This window comes from Rhinolophus sinicus, chromosome 15, assembly GCF_057876585.1.
Source record: "Rhinolophus sinicus isolate RSI-liver-muscle chromosome 15, RSI-T2T, whole genome shotgun sequence".
NCBI classification, from domain to species: domain Eukaryota; kingdom Metazoa; phylum Chordata; class Mammalia; order Chiroptera; family Rhinolophidae; genus Rhinolophus; species Rhinolophus sinicus.
In genome coordinates, this window is record NC_142515.1 from 108,397,160 (window position 1) to 108,422,152 (window position 24,993).

Sequence of the window (24,993 nt, forward strand, 5' to 3'; positions counted from 1 at the left end):
TTGAACACAGGTTGACAGTCATTTGGGAACCAAGATGGTGAAATGAACTTCTCTGAGAGACCCTGTGTTCTTCTCGGTTCTTTTCCAGACTTCGATTCTAAACAGCATTCTCTGCCACCCTCCAGAGGTTCCAAAAGCCATTAGTAAGGGCAGCAAAAAGAAAAACATACTTAGAGGTAGGCAGATAAGTAATTTTTTTCCCCTTTAAGAATTCTGCACCCACTTCAGAGGCCAATTGCAAATCCAGGTTGTCACCTGTGCTTCTGACCAAATGGTTATAGATTCAAGGTTCCCACAACCCCCTCTTTGCATTCCATTAATTTGCTAGAGGCACACAAACTCAGAGAAACATTGCACTTACTAGATTACTGTTTTATTATAAGAAAAATATAGCTCAGGAACAGCCAGATGGAAGAGATGCATAGAGCAAGGTACGGAGAAAAGATACAGAGCTTCAATGCCCTTTCCAAGAACACCACTCTCCTTGCAGCTCCACAAATTCACCAATCTGGATGCTCTCCAACCGGTCCTTTCGGGATTTTATAGAGCCTTCCTTACATTAGTATGAGTGATTAAATCACTGGCCAGTGCTAAGGAATTCCATCTCTAGCCCCTCTTCCCTCCCAGGAAGTCTGAGGCGGAGGTGGGGGGAACTGAAAGTTCCAACCCTCTGATCACACCGGAAACCAGCCCCCATCCTTAGGTGCAATCCAAAAGCCATCCATTAACATAAGAAAAGAAACCTTTGTTGTTCTCATCACTTAGGAAATTCCAGAGGTCTAAGAAGCTTATGCCAGAAACTAGGACAGAGAGAAAAATCAAATACATATTTCTTATTATAAATTATAACATCACAATATGAAATGCTCAGAATAGGCAAATCCTTAGAGACAGAAAGTAGATTAATGGTTGGTATGAGCTGAGAGAAAAGGTTAATTGGGAGTGACTGCTAATGGTTACAGATGTGTTATTGAAGTAATGAAAAATATTCTGCAATTAGATGGTTATACAACCTTTGAATATACTAAAACTACTGAATTGCACATCTTAAAAGAGTGAATTTTATAGTATCTGAATTGTATCTCAATAATAATAAAAAAGGAATCCAACAGACTCCAGAAAGCTAGAAAATAAAATTGTCAGAATACAGCAATTTTTTAATAATTGTAGAATCTAGGTAGTAGGTGTGTGGTTGTACCCTGTACAAATCTTTAATGTTTCTTTGTGTTTTACAATGCTCACCAAAAAGTGTTTGGGAAATACTTTCACAGAAACTGTAAAAAGAGAACAATAATAACCTTTTAAGGGATTCCATAAAGTAATTATCAGGGCCAATCAAATGATTAGTGTTCACTGAATTTAGAAATTAGGAAGATGACCTTAGGCAAAGCAAGCTCAATGTACAGAGAACACACTTCATCGGAGGATTAAACAGGACAGAAATGGAGGCACTGAGTGTAGATTACTGGAAGAGATACAGGTCTTTTGCCTCCATGACTTTAATTTATCTTTAAACTAGACCATCATAAAACCCAACTGGCCTCCCTACCTCCTCCTATTCCCACCCTACCCTATCCTCTCGTATCTCATTCTGTAAGTATTCTTTCTGTATCTTGAATATGTCTTATCACTACAAACACCACATTTTTATTATATGTATATGTAATCTTTCACCCTTAAAAGCTTGTGAGGACTTCAAGAGCTGATGTCATTGCATTATTTATCTGTGCACCCCCTCCCCACCCCCAGTCTAGACTTGTTTCTGTCATTTTGTTGGTATTAAAGAAAAGTAGCATTTGAGGATATGCTTATCTAAGGGGAGCCATTAAACTTTATAATAGCAGTGAATTAAAATTAACCTAAATGTTGATCAGGTTAAATCATAAAACGTATTTAGCATTAATAAAATGACAACGTATCATTTTTGTTGAAGTAAAAACTGTCTAGAGATAAGTGGAAAAAAATAATTTATTGCAGATTGTTTTACACATTAACATGGAACATTTATACATATATATTGATGTGTTGATATGAAACACTAAATTTAAAGACAAACATTTTTACACAAAAGTAGTGGCACTATATTTTATAAAGAGAGATATTAATAAATTATCAGAGACATTTAAGAGCAACAGGCCAATTATTCCAATGGGAATGCATTCTATGTCGAAATTAGTTTAAACTAAGTTTTCCAAACATGATGCCCTGGATATAATCACATTCTTCTAAGCTAAGAAAAAGCAGCTCATTTCTGGGAATAAAAGTCCACTCTGATTAACAGAATGTCCCCACAGTGCTTCCAGCTTTATTCTAGGATGTGGTTAGTCCCTATCATGGATCCCAAGCTAATGTAATAGCTAAATGGGAAACAGTGCCACTTTCTGTAACAGCTTCATGTAGTTAATGAGATTTAATAAAATACAGTAGATAAGATTTAATAAGATACAATGAGATTTAAGGGATACAATAAAAATGATAGCATTTTAGAGGAATTATAATTGCCACATGATGTGAATGAGCAACCAAATATTTTAATCACAGAAATGTGTATTCTGCATTTCTGAAGGGAAATTAGCACACTTCAAAATAGTCACTATTTTCTTAGCATGGGAGTCTGAAAATAAACCACTTTTTCCCCTAAAACTTAGAATTCACTTCTTTAGAAAATCATTTCTATAATGATATACACCAAGACGATATAAAGTTTGTTATACGTTATAGTCATTAAAATATACATATGCATACATATATATGGAACACGAAACAGATTTGGTAAACCACAGTCTGTATACACATGGCCAAATACTGTTCTGTTTCATTTAATTCAATTCAACAAATATTTATTGGGTGCCTACTACTTGCTAATTACCATGTTAGGTAATGCTTGCAGTAGATTTTAAGACACATGAAGCGCATATCATCCACATCTAAAGCCAAACTTTAGATAATATATTAAACCTTGTAAAGAATCAAAAGCAGAGTTAAAGTTGAATAATGAATAGTGAAAGATATACCTAGGAGAAAAGCTTGGGATAATTGAAACGGATGAAGCAAAATTCTGTATCCATAGGTAACAATTGCTCGCCTTGCTGTGTTGTTAGAGGATAACCAGAACCTAATCTCGGTCTCCTTCCTTCCACAGTCCAAGATTCAGTTATCATCTTGCTTTGTTTCCTTAAAAAGTAGAAGAAACAAGGGATTAATTTTCAGAGATAATAAAGCTTGTAGTACTCTCAACTTTTTATTTTTTTCTATAAGACTGTGATCTGCATTTATATCTAGTCTTTCTAAATTATTCCCACCGTAATTGCTTGAAACAGGGCCACCCAATTAAAATGACCGACACTTGACATACAGTTTATCAGAAGAACATTAGTAAGCATACCAAAACCATAAGTAAATTATTGAAAGTTAAAACAGCTGAATGAAGACAAATATTTTAAAACTTGGTGTTCCTTTCCTTTTGGGATTTGTTATACTGTGACAGCATTTTTAGGGAATGGTATGCATACAGGAAAAAAATATAATCAAGTAGTCTCACACTCTCTAAAGAATCAACACATCAATAGGGGAACAAATGTCAAAGTTGTTGTTGACGCAACACATTGTGAGTGGGAAAAGGCTGGGCATGACCTGTGTATACAAGCCCTCAGGCACTCAGCCACAGGGTTCCGGTTTGGAGCCCTGATGTTCTGAGATCTGCGGGAGCACATGGGTTCTGGCTGGAGTACGACCATCATAAGTACTAGCATGAACCTAAAGCTTCCCCACAGAATCACTTGGATTCTGGGAAATTACAAGTCACTCTTCTCTCTAGGAAAAACACACAAGGGACCAGGACTTCCAAAGATCCCCAAACACTTCACAGGAAGATAGTTTGGCCCTTCGTAGGATCTGAAGCTTCATGGTGAAGAAATGCTAATGGTGATCGCAGAACACCTTGAGGGCTGAAAGCCAGGGGAGTCCCTCACAGCCCACTCGCCTCAGCTGAGTTTGGGCCAGATGATGGAGGGAGAACAAAAACACAGACTTTCTCCAGCCAGTGTTTTTGGTTCAAATTTCATGAGTGGACAAAAGCTGGTAACCATAAAGTATCCGCTAAGAACTGGCTCATTAATTGTGCAGTATTTCTACGGCTTTACTTAAGCGTTCATTTCTGTAAGTAAGAATGCTTTTCCAATGAAACATATTTTCAACGATTATGATTTAGCTCTCATATGTATAGATTGCCTTGAAGAAAAGAAGTAGGCTCTGATTGATCATACCTCCGTTCCTGCATTTTTTCTGGATAGAAACCAAACTTGCATTGGCTCTTTCTTGCCCTTCATGGACACTGGGCCTCTGTGCTCCAGCTGGAACTGCGGGTCTGAATTTTCTGGCATCATGAGACATCTGAAAGTCAGGGGACAGGGATTGGGAGAGACGTACGGACAATGGGTGCATGGAGAAAGCGACATGTACGAAAGATAAATCAACGCAGCCCAGAGAGACACTAACATTGTATTGACAGGTAACTCAAGGTTTTAGGCACAATGGACATCTCAGGAATTCCTAAGATGCTGTGGAATCTTTTACAGTGTCACTAATGACAAAATCTTCTCAAATAAAAAATAAACAATCCTGAGGGCAGGGGTGGTTAACTGCTTCAAGGTAACAAAAATCATTGACACCACAGGCAAAAAGACATTTTCCTTGCAAATCAATAAATACCAAAACATGTTCTCTTACCGGTATGTATATTCAGACACATTTATTTTTCCTTTTTCTCCAGTGGTTTCTGTTCTGCTTGTGAGGTTGACAGTGTTTCCAAACAGACAATACCGAGGCATCCTCTGTCCAATGACACCTGTAACGACCTCACCAGTATGTATCCCTATTGTTATCTGCAGAAATCAAAGCTTTGCTTTAATAATGTCAATCCCTAGTACACTAATACAGGCTTATTTTATATTACAGAACAATGTAGAGTCGTCATATAAGAATCATAAGAATTCTCGAGAAAAACTCCCAAGTATATATTACAGACAAAATCAAAACCTTCACAAAATCTGTTTTCTAAGAGAAATATTCCTTTCCTAAAGTCTGACGATTTCAAAGATGTGAATCTGGCAACTTACATGAGACATAGGAAAGAGATTTTTTAAAAATAAACCAGAAAGGATAGGAGGTTTCATCTCATTCTCATGATTTTCAGTACGTGAAACAGACTAGCTGATGTCGATAGATGGAGAGATTTGCCATCTCCGTGAAAGAATGCAATACAACGGGCTCAATAAAATATTGCAGTGTTTCTTGTGAAGATGCCCTTCCTATACGTAGTTAATGACTGTCTGGTCAAGATATGAATCAGTTGTCCACAGAGGTCTACTACCATTATTATTATATTTACTTTATTTACTAACCTGAACAGATGCCCCATCTACTTGAACCTGACCAGCAATTTCCATCATGTCCAAGGCCAGGTGGCAAATGGATCGTGCGTGGTGGATGCATGGTTCTGGTAAACCACTCACTGTCATATACTTATCACCAACAGTCTCCACCTAACACATATTTAGAGGTTGGTTAGCATAAACAAGACTATTTCATTTGTTGCCCCTATACAAAAATATTTGTCCAAGGCTTTCAGTAACTTTAAACTATCTTCTCCCTTAATTCTCTAAAAATTTTAAGGCTTTCAACTCCAAGATGAAACCTTGTAAACATTTGAAATTTACACACATGGCTCTTGAGGTCTTTGATTACAGGCAGATACAGACATGGTATTCTTTTTCGTCTTGTAAGTTCTAGTTTCTCACCTCAGATACCCTTAGAATTCAGTAGAACAATGTATTGCCTTGTTTCACCCTAAAACAGTGATGCTTTCATGGCACAAGAGCCACTGCCTGAAGTTCAATGATTTATCATGGTCATTAACCATTTATTTTTATGATGTGCTCACCAAGTGTTACACTGTACCTCGGAAAAACGACTATAAAATAAATAGTTCTTGTGGCACTTATATTATTCCAGATGCCTGGAGATGGTTTAGTTAACATTCTTTCCTTTATGAAGCAATATTCCACTGACTTCATTTTTCCAATATTATATATATTTTTTTCTAATTGAAACCAAAGTCAGAAATGCTTTGTAAATGTTTATCTTCAAGTTGATATTATCTAAAATCCCAGCCCCTTTCTCATTCTCCACGACTTCTTTACCGTACAAAGCATTTATGTATTTCAGTAAGCATGTCTCTTACAGAGCACTAAAATGAATGCCATGTTTATATTATGTGTGATAAACAACCAGCACAGATGCGTGAATGTAAGTGCAAAAAAAGCTGCTGAACATTTCACTTCAATTAGGGCATCATCTGCTCCATTCATCTTGGTTACAAGGAAGAGAACCTTTTAGAACAAGAAGTGGATCTTTAAGATAGTGGTAAATATTGAATACATGGGGGTCTTCCTATATACCAAAGCTCCAGCCAGAGAACGCTGACCGCAGTGCCTCTGGAGGGAGGTGTCTGAACGGCACTGCATTACCTGGTGGTCAGGACTTGCCTTATAAACAAATGGATTTTTCCGGGAATCAGTCAGGGTGTCAAATCTGGTATAGAGGTCATTGAGGAGGTTTACAATCTTCATGGCCCCTTCTCCAGATGCATGCTTGCTGCAGAAAGCATTGAAGCCCACAATGCCACTGAAGAGGATGGTCACATTGTCATATCTTTTTGCAGGCACTGGACGCTTGTGTCTCAGTTCATTGGCCACGGATGGAGGAAGGACAGAGTACAGCAACCTATTTGGTGGGATTCAGAAAAAAAGGCATGGTTAGAAATGCTGGGAATAGTTGTAGTGCTTCACCTGGCCATTTCCTAGAACATCAATGTCATTCGTACTGTAAAGGCCTGGATTTTTATAGGAGGCCTTCTAAAATTAGTAGTAAATATTAGCCATACTAATAAGTAAAAAATAAGACATACAGACAATATAAATCATTTGTCTGTTTTAATCACATAAAACGTCCCCAAGGCCAAACCAATTCATAGCAAATCAAAATAAGTGAAACAAACATATAGACAAAGGACTGCCATAGGAAGTCAAAGTTTGGATTGCTAGTCCTGTAATCTGACCCTCCTATTATGATAATCACAATATGGAAGTCGTCATTACCAGCACTTAAAACACTGTATATAAATAGCACAATGTCAGGGGCATGGTTATTTCTCAGGAGTAAGAAATGTATCCCAATTGTTGCAAAGTAGTATTGAAAGAAGCAGATTTCTCTCCATCTCATGCATGCTTCACTCTTCTGTGGAAGAAACTAGTAAGACCGGGGGAAATTGGTCTAGACAAGAAAAGATTTCCTTCTATAGGCAACACTGAGACTACTACAGTGGCATCAGGGATCGTCCTGAGGGGACACATGTGGTAAACGCAACAGGAGAAGGATGGCTACTGATGGATTTACAGGGAGAGAAGCAGAAAAAGGGAGACCTAAGGGCTCTTGGCATCAGGACTTAGAGGAACAAATGATGCCTCCTCCTTTTTTCCTCTCTATAGCCAGAGAAAGTTAATGTGCAGATAAAGCCGAGCTCTCATTGTTTTTCCTAACTTTAGTGGAATTTCCCCATACTTTCATTTTTAACTTTTAAACAATGTATAAAATATTTTAAAGCTATATTTGAATTTTAAAATGTGAACAGAACTCCTGAGCACAAAAGAAAATCAATAATGAATGGTTTATAATTAAATCATCTTGGTAAACAAATATCTACAAACAAAACATAACCTCGGTGGTTTTCTAACGTAGCAGCCAGAGCAGGACACTGAGTAACTTACAAACCCATATGACTTTGAACCTGTGTCCTAAGTACTCTTACAAGCTCCAAAAATGTGATATTGTTCATGGTTAAAGTTGTAACACATCCCAACACAACATACAGTTTGAGTTGTTTTTCAAGCAGTGGGAGGAATTTCAGCGGCTTGCCCCATATATTTTCTGAAATTTGCAAAATTACCTGGATAGATTAAGGGGGTCAGTTTAGGACCATGAGGAATGTTAAGTGGTCAAAAGAAACTAAACACAGCTTTCAGCTTCAGTATACAAAGACCAAACAAGTGAATTAAAAAGCTATGGATACTTTTGGAGGCTGGAAGCAGGGGAGATCTCGGCCTCAGGGGAGATCCCAGGACATTGGATCCCATTGTTTTCCCAGCACTTCAACCTTCCCCAGAAGGTCTTCCACAAAATGGTTTGATCAAAAAATATACAGAGAGTGCCAAGAAACTGTATACACATTTTAAGAAAGGAAAAAGCTGTATTAAAATTGTAATACTCAATATATACTGATAACAAAAGATGAATACGAGTCAGGAAGTCACGTTTGACTTCTGCAATTACAAGAGGTGCTCAAAGTTTTTACCATCAGTGTAATTATAATACAGTTTTTTCCTTTCTTAAAATGTGTATCTATGCTATTAAATGGTTAACTGATGTGTTTCTGTGTGGGCACAGCATCCATCCATGGGCAACTCTGTATGTATCAGTGCAAGAAACGTATAGAGAATAATGCTATTACCACTATTCTGAGTGTTCAACTAGAGTGGAAGTAAAGCACATCCCTCTGGAAGTAAAGCAGATCAGTTCAATTCTCCAACTAGATAACTTCCTATAATATAAATGTGAAAAATGAACACACAATGGGTAAAATATCTTATGAGTGTCAGTGACTTAGTCCTTTTAATATATGCAAGCAAGGCCAAGTAGTATGCGCAGTGTGTATTTGTTTCAATGAATTACTTGAAAATGCAGCATTATCTTTAATGTTACTTGTCCAATATTTCATAATTTGATCTACCACTCATAGCAAAACAATAGTTTTATGTTTTTTGCTAATGTTTGTCTTTACAGATATAATTGTTGTCATTACAGATGACATTACCATTTGTCAGATTCATACCAGCCAAGACCTAAAATAACTCAGAGTCCAAGAAAAGAAATCTTTTCAAATATAATGGCCAATCCTAAGTTCAGTGCTCAGTGTAACCCGCAGCACTTGGCCAACCTCTGGCATACAGAGGGTGCTCGGTACATATTTCTTGTGTACAGGAATGAATGAATGAATTAATGGATAGTCAGACTTGATGCATTTGAATTATCCTAATGATTTTCAGAGAGATGTATTGACATATATTCCTTCAGCTCAGTTTGCAAAAATAGAAGACACATTCCCACTACCACTAAGACTGATTTATGTCTGTATGCATAATTTCATTTTAAGTGCTGTGGAAGAGGTAATCTACTACTCCAGAATACAATGGCATCCATAACTTTTCAGTCTGATTCTCAATCTTCACTATAGTACAGTCACAAGATACGATGCCTAACAATTGTGCCTTTCTTTAACCACAAGCTTACATACTTACGTGTCTGTCTTTTTCTTTTCATCTTCCAGGGCTCTTAACGTGAGCTGCAGCCTGTCTGTCAGGATTTCCAGTTCTTGAGTCAGTTTGTATTCCTCTCTGAATTGTTCTCCCAAAAGAACGAGATCACGCGTGGCATCGTGCAGGGGGATGTCACTTAGATACAGACCTCTCCTTGTCAAATCGTCCAGATTCATCACACTGTTTGCACAGAGAGATGAGGTAACATCAGTCCAACTTGTCCACATGACAACACCAACCTTGATTACTGTCAGGGAATATAATCCCTACCATTCCAAAGCTTCTCAGGCTAAAGAAAAAAAAAATTTGGACAATCTCGTGAAGACTGTGACTCCGTTCTTTTAGAGATTTAAAAATCTATCAAAGAACCATGAATTTAAAATGCATTTTTGCCAAATTGCGTTTTCTGATGCCATCAGCCTAAATTGAAAGATAAGGTAGAATATGAAACCTGCTCAGGTTTTTAACACAAGGCTGTGCTTCATTAGTTTTTCCTCATTATCAAGAGATGAAGAATTTATCTTTACTCTCTTTAGCAGAGACAATTGTGTTTCTTTTGAGTTCATTTCTGCCTTATGAATTCCATGACTCTTGCAACTGGTTGCTTTTCCCTCTAAACATGAAAATTAAAAGTTTACAACCAGACTTATGATCCATCTTCAATAAACATTTTGTGTCTTTAAGACTTTCTGACATATATTTGTATATTACTCTTACTTCTGGTTCTAATTTCTTCTATTTTCTTTGACAAATGTTTCTCATTTATTCGAAACAATACTTAAACTTTCTAAATTTCATGCATCTTTGCAACTTAAGCCATTTTTAGAACAATATAATAATGCTTATCGACTCAGTGAAGCTCTGATAAGTAAAAAGTTGCTTTTGAAAAATTTATACTTTGGTGAAAATGCCTGACAGCTATTTTATTGGTATGGTTTTTTAAAATGCAAAGTAATTACTTCTGGGTCTTCACAATAATCAGTTTTCTAAAATGACCTAATTGAGTTGAGATTTAATTGAAGAATTTTGGATTAATGAAATGTCTCTCTATAATATATTCTCAATAGAAAAATCCATAAATCAAAGCAAAAATTAGCATACCGATATAGAAAAATAAAATGATCAAAGAGTTTACTAATGAAGCACATTGTCACCTTACATTTTGTTAAAATGCATATGTAAGTTAAAGCTCACTTGCAGAAATAGACCCCTCTGGAAAGAGGCCAGATCGTCTGCCAACTGGTATACAAGACCTGCCCATGAGCAGAGAAAAAAAGATTATAGGCTTAAAATAAAAATGCTCATATTCAGTTAGAAAACTTAAATCATGTCTTATTCTTCTAAAAATTATTATTTTAATAAACTATTAATAGTTTTCTAAATTTAAACCAATCCTCTTGAAATTATTGTTCAAATGAAAATGCTTTTAGTTGACCTCTTTTTTTTTTTTAATGTGAGTACAAATCTTTCTATACACATGGACTGGTACATATGATAATCTGCAAATGTTTCACTATGTGACAAATTTCTGCATATAGTAATTAACAAACAGACTTCAAATTTTCTGTTTCTATTTCCGAAGAAAGCTTTATCGCCATAAACAGAAATTGTCCCTATTGAGAAGCTGTCATTATACTAAAGATCTACTTGGACAGAGGCAGAAGAAAAAAACACTTCTTGATGGCAGATGAAGATATAATTTACCAATGGAGGTTATTAACAAAAAAGTAAGTTTATGTTCCTTAATCGTGTCTCTTTTATTTTCATGATATATATTCTTAGGAAAAAAGTCATCACTAAATCTTATACTGACTTAATACTGTCTTAATAATATTAAAGGAAGTTGTTACAAAGTTCATTCGATTTTTCAGAAATTTTGATGGTAATTTTAAATGAAAAATAACCAAAGTAGACTTTAAATTAAATTTTGAGTCAATAGGCCACCAAAACATCCTTTATCGAGTATGTTATTAAATAATGTGTAAACATTTTGGTTATATAAAGTTAAAAATATACAAAATATCATTTAACAACAAGTTCCACAGTTATCTTCTATTGTTCTAAAGCAAATTTTGATACATTTTTTGTAGTCTGAATTCTCATGCATCTTTTGTTAAAATGCTTTGTCAAATTGGAACAACACCAACTTACAGTTTTACTCCCCTCTGCTGTTAATTGAAAATAACATAAATTTCAACTTAATAATGTATTTTGAATAGTGTATCCTGATTGAAATAGCTAAATATTTTTTAACACAAAATAGTTGAAATCCTGAAATAATTTGAAAAGTCATTTGGTGCCAGCTATAACCAGTGTATTTACACCACCAAATTAGATGCTTTCTGAATTGCTTTTCTACAGGATGCCTCTTTGGAAGGTACAAAGTTATAGAATTAGCTAACTGCCGATTAGGTGTAACATGATCGAATGGCATAAACACTCAGCAAATAGTTCAAGACATGGCAAATAAAATAGAATGCATGCTTTCTTCCGAGTTTATTACAAATGTTAAATGATATTAACCTTGTCATAGAGAGATATACGATGAGACTTGTAAAATCTAATTGCACTTGAGAATATATAGACACGATTGAATAAAATGTTATTGAATTCCTTCGTACCTGTAACCATGGTAATTAATCTAAAAATCATTACCTTGGTGAACACAGAAAAAGTATGCTATCGGCTTCAGGTAAGTAGATCATTTGACCCTTGAGACGTAAACAGCTGATCTCAGTCCCAGTCAGTTCATCCTCACACTCTAATTTCTCTACATCCAACAATCCTTCCTTGAAAAGGCAAGACATAGCCATTAATAACTAGCACCTCTCTTCCTACCTAACAATTCAGCAAAAAGAAGGACATGCATACTTTACTTCCCACCAAACCATAAGGGAGCATAAGTGTACCAGTTAGAACAGGGGAAGGCATTTCACCAGAATTTGGCCAGAGAATAAGCGAAGTAGCTCCCTTACAATCACTGCAGAAAAGTGACTTGACTATCTCCTTTGAACCCAGAAAGCGTAGTTGTAGTACTGTTAATATATTTATTTAAAGCATCAATGAATCCTATTTCTGATTTTCCAGTATGGCTACAACATATAACACCAAGCTTCATCAAAGAATAAACCAACTCCCCACCACTGCATTTGTAGAGCAGTAGTTAGTTCCAAATACATTAAGTATGTGTACGTAAGACCTTTGGGAGGGTTGTAGGAAGGATGTGTACTCTAGAACACATTTGCTGTATCAATCCCACAGACAGAAACTGTGAGATCTGGGTACTACATAAATTATCAACTGAATGAATATTTTATCACTTTTGCTTTCCCACAAGAATAGCACCATGAATATTGGACACTTTAAGAAAGTGAGTGAAATTTTTCTTTAAAAATAATATTTTTATCAGCTCTGATTTCTAAAATGGGACATTGTAGCTGTACAGGAAGTAAAAACTGTTGGTTTAATATGTAAAACTGGGCTGTGCCATCAAGGCATTCTCAACAGTTACTTTTATTAATTCTGATTAGATGACAGAGTTCCATTGTGCCTCAGGCAGACCAAAAATAATAATATTGCCTTTGAAATAGGACTCCTTTTGAGGTTTGGCTTTGATTTCACTATACCTCCTCCATCTTATAGAATATCACAGTAACTACTTTTTCCTTCGGAACACTTTGAATATGTAACATACCTTGTTACTCACATTTAATGAAATATCTTAATTACCTTGCTTCTCAATACGAAAACTGTATTGATGTGTGAAAGGATACCATGGAAACTAATGTCAATATGAGGACGGACCAGAGAGAAGACAGACAAGAGGCTGCAATTGCCAGGCTGGAGCTAAAATGTAGATAAAAAGAAAAGAACACTTACTTATTCAAAATGCTTTTAATGATTTGATACCATTAGATTAAACCAGCTCAATTACATATAAATGTAGTAATACATTATTTTGTAGAAAAATTACCTCAACTATGGACTCACATCTTGACCTATGCAAGTTGGTGATTAAATAGACATTAAATAGTTTCATGTACATAAAACCTAATGTGGATTCAGAAGACTAATAGTCCAATATAAGCTAAGAAATAAGAGAAGCATTTTCAAAGAAGAAAGAATGGAAAGATATATTTTAAAATGTAGCATGAGGTGTGAAATACCTATGTCTTAAAATGAAATTGAAATATCAAAACCACCAGCAAACACAGTTTATCAAGAGATCGTTAATAATAATAATAATAATAATAATAATAATAACAACGGGTTGCTTATAACAGACAAGGGACTAGGCTTCCAGTTCTTCTTGTGCTCTCTATCCTCATGCTGTATAACAAAGACAGAATAGGCAGAGAGGCGCAAAGTAACACAATTCATGTCATACAATGAGGGAGAGGCGGAGTCTGCACAGGAGCCCAGGACACCATTCTGCTTCCAGATTTATAAGTTTATGCCTGATCCTATTTGGGCTAATTCTGAATTATCAAGTCTCTTTAATTATAAGCAAAAAGTATCCTTAGATAGCTGTCATGTACAACTCCAAAAGTTAGTAACTGGCAAGCAGAAAGGAAGGGTTTTACAAATGGGTTTGAATAATGCAAATCAAATGTAACTTCTCATCATCATCCCAACTGTTGTCCTTTGATGCTTTTTCTATTAAACCCCATGATAATCTCTATCATTTTCCTCTTTGGCATTTTTTTCAATTCTCTTATTTTCCCTGAAAATGTCAAAAGTTGATTTGGAAGCTATTTTCAGACAGTAGATATCCGTTGAATATTTATTCAATGAATGAATAAGTGAAAGTTGATTGCTACTAGAATGCTATCCATTTTCTCATGTAATAAAAAGTATGGCATTCCCACTGCACTGTAAGTGAGTAAAACAGAAAAAAAACGTTAATAAATAGCTGTCCTAGGGAAAGTCAGTATGCTCAAATCCACTAATCTCATGTTTAAACAACTTCTGTGATATATGATACGCTGCACCTTACCTAATACACAGTCACAGGGTTAAAAGAATTAATAAATCAGCATAACAATTGTGTCCTTAGGGCCTTTTGTCTCAGGCTCCAAAAGAAGTGTGATGTCAGTTTACCTGGGGAAGCACTCTGTATATGGCATTGCCACACTGAGTGACCACTAGGTCCCGGTCAAATATTATGTGAAAAGGAAAAGCTTTGCAGAAGGTATATGGGCTGATGCGTGATTCCTGGGTACCATTTTCTTCAAATCTGTCAAGATCTTCATAAAAATCCTCTTCTTTAGATTCCTTTTCTTCAATTAAAAACTGAGTGTGATCACATTCTTCATTTCTTTGCTGAATGACCTGGATGTTGAGGGGGGAAATGATGTTAACTGTATGCATTTCAATTGATTTAAAATACTGAAATACCTAAGAAGCTGGTTATAGAATTGCATTTAGAGAGTTCATTCTAAATTTTTAATATATGCAAATACTACACATGCCTAAAATAGAAAACTATGTTTGGACATGTATTTATGAAATTTGCAGACTGAAAAATTACTCATAGTAAAATTGCAAATCTGGTATCAGTCCCTTAACAGCCCATATAGACTCTGGTAGAATTGGGAGCAAAGCACCCTCTAATCCTGGTGAGCTTCTCCCCCTCAGCCAGCACACTGTGAATGACCTATAAACCATTCAAAGAAGCACCACTTAACATGTGAAAAAAAAAAAAAAAGATATTTACAAACAGAGGGAAATGAAATGATAATCATATTTACAAATACATGCAATTTCACTTTTTATCCATCAATTGGCAAGTATATAAAATTACAATACCAAATTGGGTAGGATACAGAAAAAGTCATCTCAAACACCACTAGTGGGAAAGTACTTTGATTAATCTTTCTGAAGGATATATTGATAATATGTATAAAAAGTCCTTAACAATTATACATCTTTGATTTTATTCCAAATCTAGGAATTCATCCAAAGGAAGTAATCATAATTGTGAGCAAAGCTCTATATTTAAAGAAAGAATTACATTTCTAAACTTCCACTAAGTAAGCATTTCTGTAATCTCTAAATAACCACATTTCTATAGTTAAAACTATATTTAAACTGAAACTACATTTCTAAAATACTATCCACAGGCACATACATTATTAAGGCATAGAAAAGCTTTTTGTTTTTCTTTTGAGTTCAAGAAATTATAAGCAACACGTCCTCCTATAAGGGGAAAAATTCTATCTCAACTGCAGCCAGATCCAAATGGGAAATGGTTGGGGCAATATTTCTTCAGATACAGCTAAATGAAGATAAAATGTTTCTCTTTATTCACTTTTTTGTTCAGGAATTCACTGCAGCATTTTCTGAGACTTAAGAGTAAATCACAGTTAACATGGACGTTATTTGTACATATTCTTTCAGATATATTTTCCTGGTAAAAATAGGATATAATTACTATAACTGTCACACTAATCTACTACATTGGTTAAACATTTGTATTCTGACTTACAATTTAAAAATTCTGCCCCATTAAGGTTGATTTTCCTAAAGTCTCATAAAACGAACAAAACAGAGTCAATCTTAAAATTCAGGCCTAATTTTGATGTTCTGCTCTGCTTCCATTTTAGCTACAAGAACTGAATTACATGCAATCTAAATTTTCTAATTAATTCCTTAATTCTACTCTTTTGCTTGAATTAAATTGGCAAAACAAATTGCTTTTCTGACCATATTTTTAATCTATCCTTGGCATATTTCTTCATGACATGGTGTAATATTTCTACAGTCGATAAATTGTCTACTAGCTCTGGACCTGTTAAATAGAAGAATACTTCAGGAAATTAAAACGGTGCCTTTGAAAATAATTAAACATACAAAATATAATTGTCAAATGCAAATATCTCAAAAGTCTATTTGGAGTACTTAAAAAATGAAAGCCACAAGACAACCCAAATATTGAATAAAATGAACCCCACAATTAAGTAAAAACTTGAATTTTATATAAAGTATGCTAATGCTGTCACCCTCCCATACCAAAGACTCTAAATACCCCAGCAACTGAAATTTCCAATTGTGCCCTAATTCATGTTTCTTTCCCGAAGTTTTCATTACCTGCTCCCTGCTCAGCGTGGCTAAGTAAAAAACACCCAAGAGCAGACACAGTATGCATAAACACTCTGATATCAGCTCACTTAGTATAGTTGTGTTAGTTTGGTGTCAGGATCAAAGATTGTAAATAAAAGACATATAAGATTTTGATTAAATTCTAGTGAGATTCCTAATTATGGAAGAATTTCAATCGTTTACCCAAGGTTTTAATTTGTAAATCTCTGGATTTGATAATGTCATGTTACGCCTGGTCTCACTCTCTAGTTGTAGAAAAACTAAGGATGCACTTGGGAATCACCAACCAGTGTCATGTAAGAATTGACACCAACTCCTGAAGGAAAGCAAACCATGAAATCTAATGTGATATTACTAGATTAAATATATGGAATACTTTTCCAATGTAACTAATGTAAATGTTACAATTTTTGTTTGTATAGTATTGTACTTAAAATTTAAGCTTTCCATATGTTAGAACATAACTATGATATGAAGGACTGCCATAAAGAAAGAAAGCTGAAATAGACTGTCCCTCCTCCCAGTTTTCTCAAACGTGGGGCCACTGAGAAATGGCGCTTTGGGTTGAATATGCTGGGCATACAAAAAGCATCTGACTGGGTGAGACTATCTGGGTCAGAAATAGAGAAAAATTATGGTTCTCTTTATTGCATAATTGTTGTATGAATACCTTGAAATTATCACTAAAAACCGACAGTATGTATTATCAATAACAACACATTTTTCAAGTATTGAGATCTGGCTCCTTTCATCAAGTAATCTAATTTTTAAAAAAGCAAAACTTTTAGTTCACAAAATGAAATACTTCAATTACATTTCAGGGACAGACAGAAAAAAAAAATCCACCAAGAAACAATAAACAGTAAGATAATATCTAATTTCACATTATCTTATAATTTGACTGTCCACATTATGTTTTTTGTATTCTGAAGGCCACAGCCTAGCCAGTCACATATCCTGCTTCCCAGCTAGTGTGTGCTGTCAGGGATCGCAAACCAAATTTCATGTGGCCTCAAGCCACGTATAATTAGAAAGAAAAATCCTCTGCCACAAGGAAAAAAATATTCTGCATTCCTGTATATCCTTACATTTCAAGGCCAAATATAGAAGATTGCTGGGTTTGCTACTGTTAGGGCTTATATATCCCTCTGGTGAGGTCCACTAGCAGCCATAACTGAAGGTAAATTCGCAGAGGACCATTTTTAATGTTCTGCATGTCACCTGTGTTCAGGAGAGTGTCCGCTACTGATCATTACCTTCATGTCGATTTCAGTGCCATGTATTTGTTGAGCTACCGTTTTGATGATGCCAATGACAATATCCTGAAGTCCTTCTCTCTCTGAGTAGTAGTGCAGAATGAGTCCTTTGCCCTTCTCTGCATCGGTGCACCTAAATGAAGGTGCACGCATACCTGGGTAGATAGTAGCAAGGTGGTCGTGCAGAGCATCGAGGTTCTGCAATAAAGAGGAGACAATGATGAATAAATAATGCTTCCACAATGGCAGCCAGCTTCTGGAAAGCAAGATAAAGAAAGAAGGCTCAATCCAAGCTTAGAGGGCCTATCAGCCCAATAAACATTCACATAGCACATCCTTCCCGAGCTGCACAGAGACATCCCATAGAGAACTTGAAACTAAAGTAGAGTAATTAAGGAAAATATCTGTGGCTATTAATAGTTAATACATTTTAAGGAAGGATAAATAAACAAGTGGGATATGAAAAGAATGCCTGAAGCAGAAAAAAGAAACATAGTTATGGACTAAAGCAAAGATATGCATATTTACAGAAGTTTGGGGCAGTTGTATATGCATGACATTGTCATTTCATGGTAATGTAGCCAATTTACCCAACTTTTCCAAGACTTGATTTCTTCTAATAAAATGGAGATAACTAAAGAGCTTAGCACATCTCAGATATAGGAGGCAAAATAATGGGGCCCCTCAAATTTCCACGCCCTAGTCCCTTTGAATATGTTACCTCACATGGCAAAAAAGATTTTGCAGATGGGAGTAAAGTTATGGATCTTGAATTGGATTATTCTGGTGGAGCCACCCTAATCACATGAGTGACTGAGTCCTAAAAAGTCAAGTACCTTTCTTGTCTACAGGGAGAGAGAGGAGCAATGACAGGAGGTCAAAGAGATGATAACATGAGATGGAAATGACCCGCTATTGTAGGTTCTGAGATGGAGGGGATGATGTACAAGGATAGAGAGAGTCCCAGGACCTTAGGGAAGCCCCAGCTGATGGCTGGCAAGGAAACTGAGTCTTTAGCCCTATAACACACGGAACTGAACTCTGTTAACACCTGAATGAACAAGGAAATGACTATCCCTAGAGCCTATGTAAAGGAACACAGCCCTGCTGGCACCTTGATTATAGTCCAGTGAGACTTTCAACCTACAAAGCTGTAGGATAATAAATTTATGTTGTTTTGAGCATGTACACTTTTGTGTAATTTGTTATGGCAGCAGTTGAAAACAAACAAACAAACAAACAAAAAAACTAATACACCAGGCAAATAGTAATCTATTAATAACTGTTGATTTTTGCTAAAGAGAATGAGAAAAACAAAACAGTCACCAGAATATCGTGGGCCTAAAAGATGGCATCTAAAATGAAGGTTCTGGAGATGAGCCAAGCAATCTTTAGTGTTGTTCCAAATGTCTCAAAGAGACTAATGTAGGGAAGCAGAAGTATCCAGTAAGATATCAGGAAGAAACGGGAGTATGAGGCGACTCCATGGGGGCCCAAATTTGAGAAATTTCCCACCAGGGCACCTATGGCACTGTGGTTTAATTTCCTGTCACCTTCATTCAACCATTCACTCATTCTATAAAGTTACTGCATGGACATTACTTATGTGGTGCATGCTGGGGGCAGGGAAGAATGTTGGGTACAAATCTGCATGATGCGGACCCTGACTTGAAGCAGTTCATGGTTTTTACCACAAACGAATGTGCAGAGTGGTATTTGATGCATAAATAAAGAATCCAACAACTCAGACTAAAAGAATAAGGTCCAAAGATTTCAAAGTGAAGATGAGACCTGAGCTAGGTCATGAAGGCTGACATTCTGATGCGAAAAAACGTTTCAGTAGTGCCCTCAATTGGGTAAATCTGGTTTCTGTTTTAAATGCCTTTATGCATAGTGTTTTTCGTTTTCTTCCTAAAACTTACATGTGTTATGATATGATATAATTAAGTCAAAGCATTTCTTAACAAAAAACATCAATTCACCCTGATTGCCTCTAGGGGATGCTATTGCCATGCAAAAAGAATCCAATATGGCAGGCGCTAAGTATTGGACAGTTTACATAAACTACAAGCTGCTAAAGTTCTAAAACTACTGTATTTGGTTGAGTAGTACAAAGGGTTCTTCCTATGATGAGTTCTTCTCATGGGAACTCTTTCCTGGGAAGGGAAGATGTGAAGACTGCTCTTCATAACATCCTAGATCCCTTACATTTCTGCTGATATTATGAAGTGTCACATTTCCCATAAAGTCAAAATGGAGCTTGTTGCTGCATTTGGGAAATTTCCTAGTGTAGTCATGCCCAGGTACTGTGTTATGGCTCATTTTAGAGGAAAAAAATGAATCAATCAGTAACTTGAAATATACATTTTAATATTCTTTTTCAATTTTCCCTCTACAAAGTATTTAAATGTATCAGTCAATATGCCTATATCACTTTCAGACTTATCTATTTTTATCTTGTGCCATATTATATCATTAGCACATTTTTACATGTAGCTACACCATGAGTCACAAAAAGATAGGCACTTCACCCCCAACGCAGAACTATTTTAATTTAAATAGATGTATTAATATTGATAATAAAATTTTGCTTAAATTTATCACTTCAAAGCAAGTGGGAAAGCAAAACATGTGAAGTCAGAATGTTCATCTTTTATGTCTTTGTGGTAACCAACTCTCCAGAGAGTTACTGTTTTATTGAATTTACTATTAATTAAATGGACAAGTGAAGTGCTTTCCTGTAGCATGAAAGCTTTAACACCACTTAATGTAATATTGATTTCCTTGAAATAGTATCTAACATAAAAATACCCTTGGGATTTCTATAGTTACAGCTTTCCTCACTTGGTTTTACTCTTTCAAATTTAAAGTGATTACCACAGCCTGTCTATTATGAGAAATGGAATTCATGATTAATAATTAAATTATTTTCATTTGAGTACATTTATATTGCTAAAAATGTGCCTTCTTTGTAGTTATAATCGTTCTTTGTAGACTATAATCGTTTGCAGCCACATCAGAGGACACACACACACAAAAAGATTCTCAAAATAGCCAAGAGAAAACCTTGACTGCATTTTACAATACTATCTATACAAAGCTAATGATTCATCCACAAGGGCTGTAGCAATGTATCCTGGAATAAGAGTTCCATATTAAAATAGGTATTCTGTTTTATTTCTAAATATATTCATGGAAGCAGGTGTACAAAGAAAAGACCTGAGAGGTCAATTACAAAGAAATATAGACATTAAAGAAAACATGGGAAAAATGTACACATATTCCAGCACACAGCACAAGTCGGTTCCCAGAAAACAATAAAGCAAACCTCGTATATGCTTTCCCTTCATTCTTCTTAGCTTTATGAAACTACAAAATAGGAAAGGGACAGAGAGCACGTCCTCTCAACTATTTTGCCTCAGATGCCAAAAGATTACGCTGAGGTTTCAATTTCATTTCTACATCAATTTACGGGTTTTTCTACAAGCAAAATGAACGTACTTTTTCACAGGAGTTCTACTATTCATACGCAGTGCATCTTGTCACCTAGCATTTATCATTTGCAGAAGAAAAACTAGTGCTGACATCCTGGGAAACTGTATTGAAGTTCTAGATTTTGGACACTGCACAGATTTAGGAAACAAAAGAAAATTTATTATTCCTTTGAGAAATACATTGAAGTTCCATATTTTTAAAGATCTTGGAATGTTTCAAAATAAATACAAATTTTCTCTTTGTAATAAGCCTGGCTAAAGTAAGCTCACTCGTAATTACAGAGGCAAAATTTCCAGACCTTACTACTTCATGTTTCTGCTTCCAGGGCATCTAAGTAAAAATTCCTAAATGATCCACACAAGTGGATGGAGTAAGACCTTGCGTTGAAAGTTTTAGAGAGATGTTTTAGTCTCCAAGAATCTTTACCTTAGTGGATGGGGAGAAAGGAGTTTTCTGTGTTATTGCAGAACACTCCTGAGATTAGATCTGGAAAAAAAATCTTACAAATTAGTCATTGCAAACCTCTCTTTTTTTAAGGAAAGAGGTTTAGGCACAGCATGTCCTTTTTTTTTTATTCCTCACACTTCTGAAAAACAGGATCACCAATATCATTTATTTATGAGAGTCATGTAATTGGGAAAACATTATAAATTGTATAAGAAAAAAAGTCCTTTTAGAATTTAAATATGAAAAATTTAAACAAGCAAGTCCTAAATACAGTGGAAAAGCCAACCTCACATAATGGGAAGCCCGAGGGTCAGGGTGTTGAGCAGCCTGAGAGCAAGGAAGAAGTTATGATTTCATGACACTGTTCCTGCCTTTTCTCCATGGAGCTGCCGCTTGAGACATAGGCCTCCGGATGAAAAGACATAGAGAATCTTGTTTTAAAAGAAATAATGTAAGGCCGGATTTAAGAAGAAATTGTACCAGTCACTAAAATTATTCAAATGGAAATACTTTTTGAATTATATATAGTTATCACTACTATTCTCTCAAGAGAAATACTTTAAAGAAAAAAGGCAAATACTCATAGAAATACCTGCGTAAAATATTTCTATAGCTTTTAAATTCATGTTTAAAAGAAATCCCCCTTACATAATACTGTATTTAACAATCTATATTTTGTAAATTGTAAAAATATATACCAGTTATTCAAAGAGAAAAGTCTTACAATTCTATAATACTTATCTTCTTTTAAAAGTCCTCACTTGTCCATTTTAAAACTACATGTTACAGAAATTGGCATTTTGGATGTAGAAAAAACAATTCCTTTTGAAATTCTAAAGTTAAAAATAAAATGAATGGTGCATTTTTTTGAAGAAATATTATAAATAATTTAGGGAAGCATTAGAATTTCACAGCTGTTCAGGAAAATCCGCATATTTCTCAAAATAACACTTTGTACAAACATTTAAAGATTTTAGATGGGTCATCAATCCCAGATTGCTCCTGGTGGTCTGGCTAAATCAACATGTTGTGTTTTGGAAGCCCAAACCTGGGACCTTCATGAATTTAAGGGAATCCCATCACAAGCTGGACAGACACACCAACAGAGGAACTCCCATGTATATGAAGTGAGTGAATGGGTGAAATTGCCACCCTTCCAAAATTAGTTGATAGAGTGAGAGTTTCCAGCAAACTATGACAGAATATTTGTTTGATTATTCAACTGAGATTCCAAGCATATTTAAACGGGCCCATAACTTAAATCCCAACTGGTCTCTAAGTGTGCATGTACATTGCTTATTTATTTTTCAGTAGTCAACCTGGCAGCCATCAATGCTCATTTTCATTTCATTTTACTTCTGTAAAATTATTGGGGAGATAAAGAACACATAATGTAATAATAATGTAACACAACTGAAAATGAATTGGTAGCCCTGCCTGTGGATTGACTTGGTTTCCATTCCCAGAGGTCCTATATTAGCTTAGCTTATCAAATATGGCCTAGTGGAAGCTCCTGACTCAAGGAAATCCATCTAATGGGTGGCTATCTATTCTATATTTCAGTCCATGATTTATCACTAAATTAAGTTATATAGTTTCACCCAAAATGGGTTCTTGTTATCCTCAATAAAATAACTAACCTTCAGATATTGGCATATTTGCTTCTTATTTTTATACAAACAATAAACCTTAATTAAAAAAAGAGAGAGATTCATTCATCCCCAGATACACAGATTGTATCTGTGAAGATATCGTCATTAAGAGATTACACATGGTCTCTGGCTTTATGAAATTTACGTTCCAGCCCAACAAACAGGAAATGATAATACAGTGTGAGAAAGACTGTGGCTGGGAAAATAGATGTATTGTAATGACGTAAGAAATACCTACTACCCTGACTCAGAAAGAGCAGAGCTTGGAGAGATGGGTAACATCTTCCCAGAAGAGATAAATTGACCTACAGGATAAATAAGATTTCCCTAGGTGAAAAGGAACACGAACAGTGTTCCAGACAAAGGGAAGAGCAGGTACAAAACCTCAGAGGAGAGAGAGCATGAATAGGCGATGTAAGCAGTTTCAATCATTTTAATTATTTTTGGCATTTCCCAATGAGCGATGGGGAATCAATGAAGGGTTTAAGCAAGAAAATGATATGAGATGTATTTGCAGTTCCTAAAGGTCATTAGAGTTATAGAATGGACAAGAGATTGGAGGAGTCATGAAGAGAGAAGGAAAACCATCCAATCTCCAGATAACAGTAGACTCTCCCATGGAAGTGTAGGGCAAACGAAGAAAAGTGTTAGAATTCTCAAAATGCAGCCACATGGAGCTAGTGGCTATGCTATTGAATAGCACAGCTCTAGAACATGGAGAAAAAAAGCCAAGAGGCTGCCTGTTCTCTTATAGCTAGCACCACTACCAACTTAGCAGCTGGTCACAATAAGTCAAAGTTAAAAAAAAAAAAAGTAAAACTACTTGAATATTTGTTTTGTTATGTAAAGGAGCCATTGAGATAGTTAAAATTAAGACTGAGGAACTGCAAGTTGAAACTTTGTTGACAAAGTGACAGGAGTCAACAAGGTATTAAAATATGAAATATATATTGAAAAGTCCCAAATTACAAAATACTTTTGAATACCCAACTTTAACCCATTTAAAATAATTCATTTAAATACAGCCTGTTAAAGTTTAATTTACATATCTCCTGGCAGCTACTTCATTTGGAAGTGGCAGGTTTTTTTTGACATCAGTAGTTTGGTAAATCTATGGCAGGGGATTGCAAACCAGTTTCCAACTTGATTTAACGCTGTTTTAAATTTATAAGAAAAATGTCACTGTGTAAACAAGAGACATCTTGATTAAACACTAAAGTTCTTATTTTGGCTGTTAAATCAATAATGCAGCTGGATTGAAAGTCGTTTACATTCCCTCAAAACTGGGCTTCAGTTCAGCTAGTATTGCACTGACATCATTTTCCAGCAAGATCTGGCTGCTTTCAGCAGCCAGTTTAGAAATATCCTTTACAAACAACCACATAATTTTCAGTGTTAACACATTTCAAGAAGAGGGTCTCTATGCTTAAAATAGGACAGACAATCCAAAAATAGCTTCTCATCTAATGTGTATTTTACTAGTAAAAAATTGTTAAGGTAATTTTAACAAGAATAAAAGACAAAGACCTTTGGCGACATTAGCTTTTATTTCACCAGAACTGCTTTGGAAGGTCTCCTATTTCCTTTTGATAGATTAATTAATATGTAATG

The 24,993-nt window shown here is 35.4% G+C and overlaps 1 protein-coding gene across 2 annotated transcripts in view; it reads right to left on the minus strand.

The window, feature by feature from the left end:
• Window positions 1–1,950: 1,950 nt before the first annotated feature.
• The window catches only part of GUCY1B1 (guanylate cyclase 1 soluble subunit beta 1), a 42,727-nt gene continuing 19,684 nt past the window's right edge, over window positions 1,951–24,993 (minus strand). For both annotated transcript variants that reach the window (XM_019733181.3, XM_074338400.2), the window contains exons 5-14: window positions 17,789–17,986; window positions 14,532–14,762; window positions 13,161–13,277; window positions 12,087–12,220; window positions 9,414–9,611; window positions 6,546–6,783; window positions 5,403–5,543; window positions 4,729–4,883; window positions 4,266–4,392; window positions 1,951–3,174 (exon numbers count right to left, since the gene is read on the minus strand). In XM_019733181.3, the coding sequence (XP_019588740.1) occupies window positions 3,151–3,174; window positions 4,266–4,392; window positions 4,729–4,883; window positions 5,403–5,543; window positions 6,546–6,783; window positions 9,414–9,611; window positions 12,087–12,220; window positions 13,161–13,277; window positions 14,532–14,762; window positions 17,789–17,986 (1,563 nt within the window). In that variant the 3' untranslated portion in view covers window positions 1,951–3,150. The remainder of the gene's footprint in view (window positions 3,175–4,265; window positions 4,393–4,728; window positions 4,884–5,402; window positions 5,544–6,545; window positions 6,784–9,413; window positions 9,612–12,086; window positions 12,221–13,160; window positions 13,278–14,531; window positions 14,763–17,788; window positions 17,987–24,993) is intronic.